This window comes from Corapipo altera, unplaced genomic scaffold, assembly GCF_003945725.1.
Source record: "Corapipo altera isolate COAL_440 unplaced genomic scaffold, ASM394572v1 RXGC01000072.1, whole genome shotgun sequence".
Classification (NCBI taxonomy): Eukaryota; Metazoa; Chordata; class Aves; order Passeriformes; family Pipridae; genus Corapipo; species Corapipo altera.
Genome location: NW_020884943.1, coordinates 2,914,668 through 2,931,964, shown reverse-complemented (window position 1 = coordinate 2,931,964; position 17,297 = coordinate 2,914,668). Strand labels below are relative to the sequence as shown.

The following is a 17,297-nucleotide window of genomic DNA, read 5'->3' as shown; positions in this document are numbered from 1 at the left end:
GATTAATATTAAGGGGAGGGGATTTTACAGAAGCACAGACATGGCTGCAGAAGTAAAAGGATGTTTTCCAAAATGCATAGTCTATAGAAATATAACTGAAGTCTTGAAAGATAGACAGAAATGATGGGTTTTTGGTTTTGCAGTGGTGTAAAGCCGACATTTGAGATGTTACAGGCTATAGGACAAGTAAAGTTTATAATAAATCTACATCTCTGCACAAGGAGATTGGTACAAAGTTGTATTTTATTGATTTCAGGGTACGTTTCTCAGTAAGCTTTTAGGAAGACTTTTGAGTTTTCAAAGCATACAACAGCAATTATTTTTCATTGTGTGTACATTGAAATTTTTCCTATATGGTAGGCATTCACTTGGATTTTTTCTTTTCTTTTCATGTTTACCTTATTTACATAAATGTAGTGACTTGGTACATGGCAATTTTTAGGAAAGGAGTTTTACTGTCTGAATTGTAAATCTGTTTCTGACATTGCTCAGTCTTAAACCTTTTATTTCTTTATGCCTGGTAGTGGTAGGATGAAGTTTCAGTTTGGGTTGTTTGTTTTTTTTTTTCTGCAAACACTTCAGAGGTGGGAGGAAGAATGTTGTTACTTCACAGTGGCCAAGTGGCAAGTGTTTTCCTTGCTCTACCGTTTTGCTCAAAAATTCCTTGACTGTCATCTTAATAAATGTTCTTACCGTTTTACTTATAAACGAAACAAAAAAGCATCACATGGAAATGTGGAGTGAGAGAGCGGGATTGATGGACAGAGACACCTGAAGTGGCTGACTGGAGGCAGCAGCTCGAATTGTATTGATTCAGTTGGGGCAGTGCTGAGGCAGTGTGAGTGGGCAGGATGTAAGGCTGAAAGATTTCCAGCTGACTGCTTTCTCAATTGATGCTGAACATTCCAGTTTTGATTATTTATTTTTAAACTTTTTTGGTTGTTTCAGCAAAATCCTGTGATATGCTGCAGTAGAGGTGAAGCTCTAAAAATAGGTGCTCTGAGTATAACATCGTAGTAAACCAATATGGTTTTCAAGGATCACAGTTTCTTTTATTCATTACTTATGTATAATTTTAAAGTGGAATTTTCTAAAATCAACCCTATTTCTTTGGGTTGTGTGTGATAATACCTCTGCATTTAAAACTGGATTTTAGAATTTTCAAGCCTCAAAATAATTCTGTCTCCAAATTTTTTATTGACAAAGCCTTTGTTCTCAGTCACTGGTTTTGATCTTAATTTTCTATCAAAATAGACTTTGTTCCTTCTCACTGTAGAAAATTTCTTTTGTTTCTCTGCTGTTTCTAAAAATTCTTACCTTACCATAGTATAAAATTATTAGATTTAATATAAGCACTTGGATTTTATCCTTCAGCATTATTTGCACTGGATAAAAAATTGCTGAAAATTTTTTTCTACTTTACTGTAACATTTGAACTGCAACAGCAATTCCAAAACCTATACTTGGCTGTCAGTTTGTGTACCTGCTGATAGATGGTAAGACAATCAATGTTTTAATAGATTATCTTGCTGGTAAACTGAGCCATATTGCTACCTTTGATATACTAGGATACTATAAATGTTTCATTCTATGCTTGAAAACGTTCCAGCTTATCCAACCCTGTTGTATTACAGTCAAATTTATTTACTATATTGACTTTTATAGAATGGGCTGTACAGCTTTATTTGCTAGCTAGGTTTGCAAATTTGCGGTTTGTTCAGAAATAGAACAGTTTAATTTGATGCATAACTTTTTTTTTTTTTAAAGAAATCTATTGTGTCACAGGAGAGTCAGAGAATAAAATGATACAAAATGTTTTATGAGCTTGTGAGTTGAATGTTTCAAATTATAGAGGAAGTTGTTATGTAAAGTTGGTGCAGTATTGCCACTCTGCTGTTTCTGGGAAGTGACGAAGAGGTATTAAGAACTTTGAAACACTCAAAATGAAATGCAGCAGGTCAGGAAACCATGAGCTAATTTCTTATTTTTCATCCAGCTGAGGCAATTGGCTTCATTTCCAAAGACAGTAAATTTTGAAGTAATATTACATGGCCAGTGTCATGATTGCAGAGCCCTTGTAAGTACAGTATACACAAAACATCTTTAGGTCAGGTTAAAAAGAAGTTTTTCAGTATTTTTGAATGGCATACTGTACCTAAGTGAAAAAAATGAACACTTTTTGCTTTTAAATAACAGGATAAAGTACGTACAGAAAGCTATCGTGACTTCATCTATCAAAACCCACATATCTTCAAGGACAAGGTAGGTAACACAGCTCAGAAAATACAGTCATTTCTGTGGTTAATTTTTTCTCAAATGGTAGAAAACCTTCAGGTTGGCTACTTTGTAGCTCTGAGAATGGAGAATGGCACTGTGACAGGATTTGATTTAATGTACTGTGGCTTTATTAGGTGGTGGAGAGCTATTCAGCTGCTGGAGGGTGCACAGTGCTGATAAGAGCGGTGGTGATGGCTATTGTCACTGTGCTGTGTGCCACGTTGGGATGCCCATTAATTATGTCGGCGGGGTGAAGCTGAGCCTTTCTTGTCCAGTGTATTAGGTGGAATCTCTCTGAGGGCCTCTTTACCAGAATTAAGTGAATTTCTATGTATGCCTGATACAATAAAAACGTCCTGGAAGCCCTGTGTTATTAGAACTGGAAAAGAATTCATGTGTAACTGATTTTTGAATTAGTGTTGTTCAGTGTCTCCAGAGTAGGCTGTTATTAAAGGGCTTAGAACGAGGAACTGATGTTTCACTTGCAGTGAGGAGGATTGTATTGATATGACCTTACAGTGGTTGTGACCCCTGTACAGTTATGATACTCATCTTGTCCCCTGTCTTTCTGCTGGCTGATTACTTTGCTGTGTTTTGAGTTCATAGAGCCATGGAATGATTTGGGTTGGAAGGGACCTTAAATATCATTGAGTTCCAACCCCCCTGCCATGGGCAGGGACACCTTTCACTAGACCAGCTTGCTCAGAGCTCCATCCAGCCTGGCCTCGGACACTTCCCAGCTTCTGTGGGAAACCTGTCCCAGGGCGTCACCACCCTCACAGTGTGGAATTTTTTCCTAATATCTAGTCTAAACCTACTGTCTTCCTGTTTAAATCTATTCCCCCTTGTCCTGTCACTACATGCTCTTGTAACTAGTCTCTCCCCATCTTTCTTGTAGGCTCCCTTCAGGTACTGGAAGGCTGCAATTGGGACATCCCTAAGCCTTCTCTTTTCCAGGCTGAACAATCCCAATTCTCTCAGCCTTTCTTTGTAGGAGAGGTGAGAGAGAGAGTTTTGTCCTGGCAGGAGGTGTTTCAAGGTTGATAGTGGCTATTTTTTGTATCTTACTTCAGTTTTCAGTTGGAAACTGCAGCAGAAAAAATTAGGAAATAGTTTTCTTCCTTTTTTAGTCTCAGTTCATGTCACAAACCTGTTTCTGTTAAACATTTCTAAACTCTTTAGTTACAATGAAAGAATAAGGGAAAGTGTTGTAGAATTATACTGCCAGCTACTTAAATGATGTGGGTGACTGCATAGGTGGGCAGGTCATACAGCAAAGCAGAAAAATCAATAAAGGAAAGAAAACTTTCCTGGGAGAAATTTAGTTTCACAGATGCCCCTGAAATTGATAACTGCAGATTTTCACAGGGCAAGACTGATACGAAATTACATGAAATGTGGAACAGTAATTTTTCTGAATTAGTTGTATTTCTCCTCTACTGTATGAACACACTGGAAACATTCAAAACAAATCATGGATTAACTGTTAGAGTCAATGTTGCTTCAGCCCCCAAGGTAGATACATTTGAGAAATGAAACAGCTGAGAGAATGTGTGTGCTTACTCTGTAGCTGTGAAAGCATTCAACTTCTCTGAAGAAAACCTTCTCAGTTATCACAACATCTACAAACTGATTTCTGAACATGGTTTTTACAACGTTTTTTTGATCAAGATTACCTCAAATTCATAGTGGATCCAAACCCATCATTGTGTGTTGAGATTGAATTGAAAGGCAGATTCTCAACTGCTTTGAGTTCCCAATAACCCCCATCCATGTGACCAGTGCCCTGTTTGACTTCTGTGTCTGACCAAATATTGATGTAGCTTTCACATGCTACACAGTTATGGAGAACATAGGGGATTTTTTTTTCAGAGTTCTAGACTTCTGCTGAAGAAAATATGAAAATATTTTGCTTAAATTAATGTATCATATAATGCTCTTAGAACCATATTAATGAATGAAACTTCCAACTTAAAGAAAAAGGCTATTTTCCCTTAAAGTTTCTTTACAGGTTTTTTTTTTAAAGTGGGTAAAATTCTGGTACTGTATTTCCTAGAACTCTCATATCATATTTCTCCCTGCAAAATACAGGGTGGTGCTTTTTATTGTTTCTAAAAGGACACTTGTGAGGTAGTTTGGGAGGAGCTTGTTCAAAGAGCTGAATTTGTTGTACTCACTTTTGATGCAAATCTGCTGTATCCTAAAGAGGTGTGGTTGCATGGTGACAGATTGGAACAGAATATCTAGGTTTGTTTATTAGGCATACTTTATTCAGAACTCAGGTTTCAAAATAAATTATTAAAACTTGGATGAATCCTGCTTGCTGCCTTTATTTTCAACCTGTCAAATGTATTTGAGATGAGAATAGGACAATTTAGATTACGTAGCAGGAGTAGTTAAGGTACTCAGTAAAAGGAAATGTGGCCCATTTTACGGTGAGAGTATTTTTGGGTAGAAAAATTAGCTTAGTAAAGCACTGTTGCCATGCTTAGTTTTTGTGGTAGAATAGAAGTCTGAGGCAAGATCGATGCCATATTCGGGGAATAAATGAGATTTTTAAAACATTGTTCCTACTACGAGTTCATTGATGGAATTGATTTAATTGGCCAAATCACCTGGCCTCCTGTTTTTCTGAATTAGAAGTAATTTTTTCTGTTATTTAAAGTAGAATACCACTTGTGATTACACTGCAGAGAAGGATGTGGTGCTGCAGTGTATTATTGTATAGTCAAATCACCAGTCCAGCTGCTCCAGGTCTTTGGTGAGAGGCCATATGTGATCACCACAAGAATATGGGAGCTGTAGACCCTTGTCCTTAGGCTAATTGGTGATCATTCTGCTTGTCTTTCTGTTCCTCAGATGTATTCCAGCTTGTATACTTTCTCTCTGGTGCCTTTTTCTTCACCCCCATCCCCTGCCTAAGGCTAGATGAGTTCCATCTGCATTTTTAAGTGACCAGGGCAAATGTCCAAAGTGGTGTCTGTTTTGATTTTTTTCCAATTTGTGGTGATTGCTCTCTTCCATGCAACTGTACATCAAGATCATTCTTTCACAGGGGTTTAATTTTGGCTGTGACTTCCAGCTTTCATGGCTCAGTGATTTTGTTAACTACCATGGGTAGAGTGTTAAAATAGGTGATGTTGGGGGGGTGTGAGGTTTCAGCAGCTGCAAGAATATTGATTTTTATTTTCTATTCCTGTCTCCAGCAGATTCAGCCTAAGGAATTCTGTAGCCATAACACATTCATATGTAACTTGAGGGCTATAGAGTTGACTCCTTGTGAAACGTAGCTGCAAAGAGTTGCAAGTGGAACAAATAACACTATCAACAACTTCCCTGGCCAACCTCTAGAGAAGGGGCTGTAAAAAATTCATCACACTAACATTTTTTAGTGTGATTCCAGGTAGTAGGTCACTCTACCAAGACAGGTGGCAGTCAGTTCTTCAGTCATTGCTTCCCAGAACACCACAGCAGAAGCTCACTTATGCTGTACTGCTATGGATAAACAGCTGGTTTTATTCATGCCAGCATCAGGATCATTGTTCTGTATCCATGTATAGGATTGTAGACAAGAGAAGGCAGGCAGACCTAAGGTGCAGAGCATTCCAGTGTTTACTTGGATGCTGTTTGCAGGTGAAATGTAGAAGTGCACATGCAAAGCTTTGTTGTGCTGAAGCAAGAAGGCTCAGTAGCTCATGAGCTGAAAAATGTTTCAGTAGGATGCATTATTGCCTTGAAATATTTTGTAAAATGGGGTTATAATGCTCAAAGGGGGGATTGATTCTTGAGGAAATTGATGCCTTCTCTGGAAAAAAAATTCATATCATGAAAGCTGTGAAGAGAAGTTTCACAGCACTGGATGCTCTGAAGAGGAGAGATGGTGAAAGAAATTTTCCTTTCTAATAAATTGTTGCTATGACTAATAATTCTAACTCAGTGTTCTGGTTGACTTAAAAGTGTTGAGGAAGTTGTACTTACTCTCATGTTAGAGTCTCATATATGGGAAAGGAAGTCTCTCTTTACAGTTCTGGTTCTGTTAATGCTTAAATGCTATACATGGTAGGAGTGCCTATACGTAGTGTTTAGGAAACTTGTTTTGATTTTCAGACTTCAGAAAGTTTTGGGGTTAGTGCTGAGAGTTTTTTAACACCATTAGTAAAGCTTAGCTATATTAAGTAGAATTTTAACAATGAGACCTCTGATGATCTGATCAATGCAGTAAAATGCACCATCATCACCTCCAGAGGTGCCTTTCAGCTTCAGCGATTCTGTGAAAACATCAAACCTGAAACCCAGCTTAAAAATCTACTGTAACACATTCATCAGTTTTTAAGTGTTGAAAAGTTTGCAGCAGGTAGAAGAAATACACTATTCTGATAGCAAGACCTGAACAAGGCTGCTTGGTAAAATCTCTCTTTATGAGGTTTAACGTTGCAGGCAGCTCATCTCTACTTAGTAATAAATTTGGTACTCTTTTGTTAGTTGCTTTGCATTTTTTTTCAGTCTTTTCAGTCTTCCTATGGTAGCTAATATGTGATATACCAAACCCCAGGCATTTTCATGAATCTTGTTGCTGAGCTGAGTGTACTTTTTCAGTTGTGGTGATGAAGTTTACTCTTCTTTCATGAAATCTTACTGGATTTTTTTGGTCTTATTTTGATTATAAACAGTGCTAGACAGAAGATATTTCCAGGTGTTAAAACTGTGCCAGTGACCATTTTGAAATGTGTCATCTTGAACCATAGCTGTTTTGGGGCACTGTGGCCATTTCTGGCAGAGAATTCCTAAATAAAGCTTCTGAATAGACTCTTAATGAAAACCGCAGTTAGAACATGTTTTTTTAGTACCAGTGCTAAGTTCAATTTTTAGTGATTCCTTTTTCTCCTCTTCATGTAACATGTTAGTTGCCCAAATAATTGCTTGTGGTTGTTAATCTGCAGCTCATCTGCTTCAATTCTCAGTCTGGAAAAGGTGGTAGAGGGTGTGGATTTAGAACTGCGGTTTGACTTAAGTATCTCTGCATGTGACAGTAAAACTTGATGCTACCATTTGTTCCTTCTGTTGGAATATGTTTTCTCACTGACATGGAAATAAGTGTGGAAAAATCGTAGCAAGGAAAATAAGATGATTTTACTTCTATTTTATGACCTTCAGGTGGTTTTGGATGTTGGCTGTGGAACTGGAATACTCTCCATGTTTGCTGCGAAAGCAGGCGCGAAGAAAGTGATTGGAGTTGACCAATCTGAAATCATCTATCAGGCCATGGACATCATTAGGTAGGAAAAGTTCCAAGAAAAGTAGGGTAAATGTTACTGTAAAATGTTATTAAAATGCTTTTGCTAGTTAATGATCACCTATCACAGTGTGTGTTTTATTGAAGCCCTTCTTTGCCCAAAGAAATAGCACAGATTTTGGTGTTTTATAAAGTTGTTTGCCCCCTTGGTAGGGGTAATTAAAACAGACCTTCTTCCTAATGGTACCATGGGGCCAGTGCTGCTTGACTGCACAGGCTCCAACTGAATACTGCCTGTCCATTTGCCATTCTTACATTTTAAATGTTGCTACTGATAAAACTAAGTTTTTAGACAACACTGGAGACCAAGAAGGTGTGAGAAACTTTACCTGGCTACACTACTTGGGGTTAAAAGAAAGTTCATATTTAGATAAACTCAGTGAAAGTTGTTCAAGTCTGTGTGTATGTATAGTTGTTTAACTTTCTGTTTCTGTATAGGAATTTTAAATTTCTAGAATTTCTACAATTTGTCTGTGTTATAGAAAATAAGAGCCCTACCCTACTCGTCCCTAATTAGCTACTCGTCCCTAATTCAGCATTATCCACAGACTAGGTAGGGGTGCATTCTGCCCCATTATGTTACTACATTAATTAGTGTTAATTAGTATCAGAACTAACACTGAACCCTGAGGGACACCTCTGGTACCTGGCTATCAGTTAGGATTTGTACTCTTCCTCTCACCTCTTGAACTTCATAGTACAGACAGCTTTCCGCCCATCTCATGGTTCATTTATCTGCTCCACATGTCACTAATTTACCTGTGGAGGATATTAAGGAAGATTGTGAGCATATATAGAAATGAAACAGTGACATCTGAAGACTTAAGAAGGGTTTCCTAGCATGAGGTAGGAGAAATGTAGGCGTAGATGTGTGCTGTTGATAGCTAAGGCGTGTAGGTTTTTTCGTTTAGGTTGATTTTGTACAAGCAACTGTGAAAAAGAAAGTCCAGGTAGATGCTGAAGAATTTGGGAGTGACGGGGTTTTTTTAATACAAGCTTGAGTTGTACAGAAGTAACATTGTCTAGGCTGAATTTGTTAGGTACCACTTCACACATTGGTGGTGCAGCACTGCTCACTTGGATGCTGTAAAGTGATTCTATTAATTAAATGTCCGTTTGGGGAAAGTACCATGTTAAGCATGTAAGTCCGTCTTTGACTGAAATGTTTTTCTAGCATGAAAAGAGAATTCCTTAAAGAGAATTTTTCCCAGGAGTCCTTGACATCTTCAAAATGGTTACAAATGTGAAAAAGGTTTTTATTTCTAATGTACTAGATTACAAATTTAGGATTGTTCGTATCTTTCAAGGGATGCTCCAAGTCCTTTGAATGTTGTTTATATTTGGGGGAGAATAGAAGTACCAGTCAAAATGTATTACCTGTGGTGAGGAGAAGGGCAGGCCTTTAAGAAAAACAATGAATCAAAACTCTTATACTCTTAAGAGTGATGCATTGCCACTTGAAGTGCACAGCAAGTCATCAGTGAGGCTGCACATTTATAGGTGCCTTCTGCTATAAAGAGTTCTGTTCACGTTAAAGTCTCCAGTTTGCATCAAAACAATTTATGTTTGTCTGGTTAAACCTACTTTTCCTAAGGGAATAAAGCTGACAAACTTGCACTGGAGTAACAAATATTTATTGGAATACTAAACAACTTTGTGTAGCTTAAAAATTACTATTGCAGTGTTCTTCCACTTGTGATTCAAGTATGTGCTTGAGAGCTTTTGTCCCTCCCAGAACTCAGGTTAATTTGTAGCATGCTAATTACTGGAAACAGTGCAACCCATGTGTGTAAGTAAACTGGAATAAGTAGCCTGACCAGCCTTAAACTGCCTTTTAACTAAGTGATTGCCTTTTCTTGCTATGAATAGTGTCTGTAAAATTTCTAGTGCAGTGGATGACTTGATTTTTGTCATCTATCACTGCTATGATAGAATAGAAAGTTGAAGTATACTGCCTGAATAGCATCTCAGCAGTTTTTCATACAATGTGTAAACTACATTGGTTGGTTTGAGGATTTTTTAAACATTATAATTGAAAGTAAGTATGTAATGAATTAATCTTTTTCTTCTCTTTTGTTTAAATCGTGTCCTTGTTTGTGGTCGTTTAGGAAGTTATCCTTAGATCTCTTTTTATCTTTCTTAAATTATTGTTGTGGGTGGTAGCTCTTAAACATTTTATTTTTCACTTTGAACTTCTGATTTTACTTCTGTTTATGGCATTAAATATGGTATTAGTGATGCACTGCTACTCTTCTAACAGAAGGCTGTCTTGTGCAGAGTATTTAATTGATCTTTGCAACAACCCACGTGTTCAAGTAGCCCTTTGACCTTCTCCTTTCCCTCCCTTCATTCTGATCGTTCTCCCATTGTCTTTGAGATTGAATTTTTAATGTGATTACTGATCTGCATTGAAAACCGGACAGAATGTAAGAGTAAGATATCAGGATAGGGAGGGAAGGGGCAGAGATAAGAACTGCAGTGGGAGATAAATTTCTGTGATGAGAAGACTTTTCTGCCCACTCTAAGAGCAGAAATAAGCTTTGTAATAAAGGTGTGTGCAAGAAAGGGTATAATATGGTTTGCCAAGAAGAAAAATAGTAGATTTCAAGCATTTACATACTCAGTAATTCCAGTGTCGTGAGTTATTGTTTCAAAACCCATAGTCCTCTCCCAGAACCTTTTTCCCTGTGCAGGATGGTTATACCATTACATGCATGTGAGGTAACACCTGATTCCTGCAGGTACTGAACACTGCAGATGCTTTTGCCCAAAATCACAGTGGGGAGGATGCCTTTATTGTGGAATAGGTGTAATACTGATCTAGAGGGAGTGTTTGTTCTCAGTGACTTTGCAGCTGGTTTGGTTAAATAAAAAACCAAGTCGTGCAAAACAGCTTTGTGAGGAAGCTAATTTCCATTGCTATCCTAGTGTGGTGAGTAGCTCTGATTGCTGTAGATTTTCTAGAGGTCAAAGAGAAAGGGGAACAAGCAGCTCTTAAATAGAGAGGACCATCATTTCTAAATTGTCCCCTTCTCTATTTTCCTGATTTCTGAAGCTTACACATTTGCATGCATGGCATGTTGGAGGTATATACAGATCTACAGTCTGCCATCTTTGCCTGGCACTTAATCTGCTGCCATTTTTAGCTGCTTGGAAATATTCCCTCTGAAATAAAACTGAGAAATATTATGTTCTACTGCTTTCTAGATTAGTTAAAAGAAGAAGCTCGAGGCGGGAGAGGGGAATGTGAAATATAGATGTCAGTATATCTCTCTTGACAGCATAAATCAGAAATAGAAACTAATTTGTTTATGTTTTGACTTGCAGATTAAATAAACTTGAAAGTATTATTACATTAGTCAAAGGAAGAATCGAAGAAGTAGATCTGCCTTTGGAAAAAGTGGATGTAATTATATCTGAATGGATGGTAAGGTGCATGAATATTCTTTTCAAGGTGTAGTTATTTGCAAGAAAAATGTTTTCTTTAAGTGATGTTATTTTTTTTAACCAAAACATCTATCATGCTTCCAGCAGTGTCTTTGACAATGTGAGAGATGGGATGGCAGTCCTAATTATGTGGTATTTGGATACAATTCCTGATCTCTCTTGTTCAAGCTCTTTAAAGTCCAGGTTCTCTTAAGTACAGTTGAGCTGCTTTGGGTGCAGCAGTAAGTTTCTGTTATGTAGTTGATTTGCATATCTCTAAAGCATTCCATTCCTCAATCACTGCTCAGGTGAAAGTAATGGAGAAATATTGTATTGGTCATCTAGCTGGGTCATTCTGATGAGTAAAATACCTTTAATCTGCAAATTCAGCTGAGGACTATCCTGACTGCGAGGTAAAGGCAATAAGGAGGTGAGGTGCTTACTCTGGAAATCTGCAAATACAGGCAGAGCTTGAAAACAGTGTTACTATTCACTGCCATTTTTTTTAGTGTAACAATAAAGTTACTGATTTTAAAAGTACAAAATAAATATGGTGGACAGCAGGAAAGGCAGTGTCTAAATGAACCATCTCCTGGAATCCACTGGATTTCAGCTGTTGTCCTGTTCCCTTTCTTTCATGGACTGGCTGGTAGTTGTTACACACCTTGTGCTTGCTACCTGCCATTAATCCTAACAGTGAAATCTGTGTTACAAGACCCAGTGTCAGGCTAACTTCATAGTGACTGAATGCCTGTTCACTATCAAAACCATGGTAGGAAACATCTCTTGTAACTGGGTTTTTGTGAACTTCTGCTATTCAGTCTCCTCAAAGCACTTTGAAGTGCTTTGTGGACCTTCAAAAAGCACTTCAAAATACAGGTTTTCTTCATGCTGATTCCAGCTGTTGGGACTTAAAGATTCTTTTCTGGTTCAAATTTAAGATCAATAACAAAAACTTACATTCAAAGTTGCTTGTTTCTTTGGTGAGTTTTGTTTTTTTACAAACTGTGGCCATTGTACTACATACAAGGGCCTTTGGGAGAGAGGTCAAGTATTCACTATGGATCCATATGTATCTATCTGTATGTTTCCAGGAAAAGGTGAAAATAAATTGTTTTACCTTTTCTGTGGTTTTTTTCCTTTTTTTTCTTATTTCAATGAGCTGGAAATCTGTAGTTTTTCCTCCACTGCTGTAATGTATATTTGAAACATGAGCTTAGTTTATTGTTGAGGTCACTAGTTTCAGGGAAGGTTTAAGCCACTGACTTAAACTAGTGGTTTAAAAATAGCACATTATGGTTGGTGATTTCTGACAGTATAGTGCCTTCAGTAGAAATGTAATTACAGTTCTTTCAGAGAAACCTTTGATCAGTTGCCTAATGCGTGCACAAAGATTAATGTTCCAAAAATCACATCTCTCATTCTAGAGCCCAAGATTTGGTTTTAAAAGGAACTGGAGCAGAAGTCATGTTGTAAATCAGTGCCTCTAAGGTGAAGTAAAGGATTTCAAAAACCGTCTCTTGTAGGAAATGAAGTATTGAATGTTCCATGTTTTTCATTTGTGTGCTGATTTATCTTTTAATGTCATAATTACATAACCATGTGCATTTCACTAAATTAGGCATTCTAAATATTTAGGAATGTTAAGATTTTTATAGGTTGCTGCAATACAGAGATAAAGAGGACAATGCTGTGGAAGTAAGATTGATAGCTGGACAGTGTACACACTGTTCCAACACTGTTCAGAAAGGAACATTATGTTGCTGAGATGCAGATGAAGATTTCTCTTTGTCTGGCTTCCTTGTGTGAATTTGTTTTTTCATTTCCTTCCCCCTTGTGAAATCTGTTGTTAATATGTGAATATAAGTGCTTGAAAATGTGGGAAGTGTTGAAGCATGAGAGGAAAAAGGAGTTCAGTATGTGTCAGTTTTCGGCTCTTTATGTAGAGAGAATCTGTATGGACTGGCAGGAAAATTCTCATGGGAACAGTTGTTTTTCTTTGTAACAGAAATATGAAAAGTTGCTGTTCTGTTTAGGAAACAAACTGCTTTTAGATTAGTAAACATCAAACCCTTTTGTGGAGCCATAGCTTTGTTTTGCTTGGTGCAGAACAGTACACTCTTTTTTAGAGCTGTGTCTGGAGCATCGGAAAATGTGAAATCAGAAAAAAAAAAAGGCATGAGGCGACAGAGAAGAAAAATACTACATTCTCCCAGGATGGTTTTTAGATTAGGCTTTCTGAGAAAGATGTCACAGTGTCTTGTAAAAGATGCAGCATTGCATTATGAGCATCTCCAGTGTAATAGTTTCTGATGATTATTCTCTTAATTGCAGAAGTGACCTATGACTCACAAATGCTTGCTATTCTTCTCTTTCATTTTTAAATTTATTCCCTTAAACTATGGAAAAGTGAGAGAAGCATCTTAAATATTATACAATGGACAGGGAGGTGTGAGTGCATGTGTGTATATGTAGAAATTTATATTTCAAATGTATACTTGCCATCTTCCAAGAAATATTTTCCCATTTTAAATTCACCTGGATATGGTTTTGTCATGTGCCAAGTTTAGAGGCTGAGTGATGAGCAACTGTCTCTTTAGTGGTTTTATTTAAGGCTGTGAAAGAAATTAGAAGTGATCCTGATTTTAATGTACTAAATGCAGTTTGTGACATCCGAAGTACATGTGTTTGACAATGTTAAAATCAGACCATGAGCAGGACATCTCTGTGATTTGTGTTCAACTAAAACCGGTGTGTAAAGCACAGAAAAGCACAGTGGGAGGTGTGATGAGCTGTGAGCTGTTCTCTTGGTGTCCAAAAAGGCAAATTGCTGAACACTGAGGGCCTGTCGGACTTCTGAAGACCTCTGGATCATCCATTTAGACTTTTCCATTCCAAAGACAGCTGTATATTGTTTTCAGCAAAACCTTGGTGCAGTGTGCAACCTGACACAAGGGATTCTCGTGTGCTGTGGACCAGGAGCACAGGGGGGAGAGCAGGTGGACTGGAGGACCACTTCACCCAATAAACCACATTGTCTTAAGAAAGAGTGGCCAAGTCACAGCGTGTTCCACAACCAAACTGGGTCTGTGAGGAGAAAGGCCTTCAACTTGTAGAGAAAGGTTATTTGAATGTAAGGATGGGTGAATTTTAGGTAAGATCTCCCTGCTGGCATTGTTTTTGTAGAAGTTTCCCTGACCAAAATTCTTCGATACTCTGTATCAGGACTTCAAGCTTCTGATACACCATCCTGCCTGGCTCAGTGTGAAACCTTTAAAAGCCATAATTTGTGAAACTACGAATTTTATTGTTAGTGACTACAGGTACCAGTCTTTAACATTTTGTTGCTTGTCTGCGTATACCATAGGTCACCTACCAAAAAATGTCTTACTCAAACTGTAAACTTACATGAATTACCTGGACAGGAAAATATTTGCTACAAACATACAAAAAAAGGTGACTGTGTTATTGCTCATGTATTTTGGTAGGGAAATCGTGAACTTCACGGGCTGCTTATTGAAAGGACAAGTGCAGAAAGAAACAAAATGTATGTAATGCTTTTCTAGAATGTTCCTACACAGCTGCATCTGTGTGCAGATTTTTTTTTTTTTACTGTCAGTATGCTTTTACTTCCTTTCTCTAGCTAATACTACAGAACTAAAGGTTGCAAGAGTTATTCACCTGAAAAATATCTGCATTTCTTGTTTTTAAAGAGGTTTTATTGTGAGAGACAATTGTCTGAGATGGTTGTCTCAAATACGATGTTAGTGTACAGTGTGTTCTCATAAATTTTTTTTTTATGCACTGCTTTATGGTACTGAATATGCAGCAGAGTTTTGTACAAGGAAAAACTGAGAAAGAGGTGGACTGTCAGATTAAAATAAACTGAGGATACAATCCAGTACTCTTGTCTTTTAATCATATCTCTGGTCAGATAGCTAATATTTTTTCCTTGTTTCTTTTCTTCTTTTTGTATTTTTTTTCCGATAATTTTGAAATGATATGATGGGTTGAGGATATCAGGATCTAGGGGAAAGGACTAGGAAGTGAGCATGTCTGAAATGCTGGAAAACATCTTTTCTCTCCTTCCTTCTTTCCCCTATTTCTATGAGATACACAGTGATGGCACTTTTTTAATAGTTACTAGTCATTCTGTAATCTTAATATTTTCTATTGTTTTAATATTTGGAGGTGCATTAATACAAGTGCTCTATTTATGTAACAGTTATAATTTATAACTATATGTGAGAATTGAGCTTTTCTTAAGAAAATAATGCACTTTTTTCTACCACTAGGGATTAAAAAATATAAAATCCACTCTCTGGGCCAGTGTTTTGGCCTTTCATCTCATTAAATATTTAGTATTAAACCTTACTGAATCTGGAGAACCAGACCAGGTTCAGTAATGTTACAGAAAATAATAAAATGCATCTTTGATAGAAGGCAGAGGGGAGACACAACCCTTATTTCAAGTAGCTAAATATTTCTTTGCAATTCTATCTTTACATGTTTTGTTCTGCTGTACCAAAAATTCTGCTAATTCTTGCTGTTGTAAACATGGTAATGGCACTATTTGATACTTTTAAAGAGCTTAATTTCTTTTTCTCCACAAAGATTATCATGATGAATACTGAAGCACTAAAGTTACAAAACTTGCCATACTTATGTTTCGATCCATTGGCAAAATATTTTTATGGAACTTTGAATTAAATTGAAAATAAATACAAGAATGCTGTGGTGTAGTTGAATCATAGAGAAAAATTTAACAATGCAGGATATTAAGGCATCAAAGCTTTGTGAGCCTTTTATAATTCTGTTATGAACACACAATACAGATACAAAGGATATATAAGAAATGTAGCAATACATTCCTCTGGATTCAGATATGCTAGTGGGCTCAAGCATTTTTGATGGGTGTCTTGGGCAGACATGAGTTAGGGCAGGGGTTACTCCACGGTGCTGTGTGTTTCTGTTCCTGTCCAGATCTGTTTATATGGGGGTTTGTTGTTATCTGGAGGACATTTCATTTCAGCTTTGCAAATTATAAAAAATAAGGAACTTTATGTTCACTTTGAGAAGGAAATGACCAGCTTTTTAGTAGAAAATGCACATTATGACAGCATAACATTTAAGATGTTCTGTGTATTCAGCTTGTCTTAACAGAGAAAGTGTCACCTTTTATGTGCCTTAGTTTAGCCACTATCAAAATCATACTAATAATTTGCAGCTCACAGATTTGTATCCTGGAGATCTCTTTGCAGTAATTAATTTTGAGAATATTAATACATGCTTAAGAAAAAGCAAACCCCTGAGCATTATTGGGGTGGCAGCAGTAGTGCCCCCACAGCATCACAGGGAAAGGACATCAGGTATAATTCGTTTTCCAGGAGCACCCCTACAGGTGGGGCAGCAGCCTGTGAAATTACGTTCCAGATTACACTATGGAGGAGCACAGCACACTGAGCACAGTGCTTTGGGATAAGTAATAAATGACTTGATTCAGTACTGTTGATGGTTTATGTAACTTGCAGGAAGGCTGTAATGAGTTCAGGGGACGATAGAACTGGGAGTTGGGGGAGAACCAACAGTGCCAGGGTGGAAAGGTCAGGGAAAGGATGATGAGAATTTCTCTGTGTTTCTCATGAGGAGGGGTGTCTACCAGCTGTGCTTCTTGCTCTTGCTTGGCGGACATAGGTGATGGGCAGAAAGGAGGAAGTGAAGAGCTGATCCATAAAAATGTGACTGACTCTTGCTGTTAACTAGTCTTAATGTATGTCCTAGAGGTTACACTTAAAATACAGTGAAAACAACTAATTTTCAGTTAAAGGCATCTAAAAATAATTCTTCCTATCTAAACATATTTTATTTTTAAAACTGTAAGAGTAATACTATAAAAACTGTGGTTCCAATTCTGTGCTTTTGGCTTGCTGTAGGTATCAAATAATCTCTGCCTGGTGCAGGGTAAGCTCCTGACCTTTTCAGCTGTTCAGCAAAGCTTACTAACAATCCTCTTACTCACAATGCAATAGTCTTCGTTCTGAGACTTATTCTAAGGACTTACAGAAGTTGGGCAGTACAGTGGAAGAACATTTGGAAGAAAAGCTTCCAGTGGAGCTCTGCCCTGTTACCACAAGAAATGGTTCGAGAAGAGGACACGGCCATTATTTTCACACTATATTCTTGTTGAATACAAATATGTCAAGTTTCTGGGTTTTCCAGTTTTGTTTTTGATCCTGAAGGCTGCAGGTAGTGATATTTATGTACAATTCTAAACTTGCAGCATTTTTTGTTCTAAGAGTCT

At 37.4% G+C, this 17,297-nt stretch overlaps 1 protein-coding gene across 1 annotated transcript in view; it reads left to right on the top strand.

Moving 5' to 3' along the window:
- The window catches only part of PRMT3 (protein arginine methyltransferase 3), a 60,208-nt gene that overhangs the window by 9,824 nt on the left and 33,087 nt on the right, over window positions 1–17,297 (top strand). The window contains exons 7-9 of the mRNA XM_027662208.1: window positions 2,197–2,262; window positions 7,432–7,553; window positions 10,898–10,997. Coding sequence (XP_027518009.1) covers window positions 2,197–2,262; window positions 7,432–7,553; window positions 10,898–10,997 — 288 coding nt within the window. The remainder of the gene's footprint in view (window positions 1–2,196; window positions 2,263–7,431; window positions 7,554–10,897; window positions 10,998–17,297) is intronic.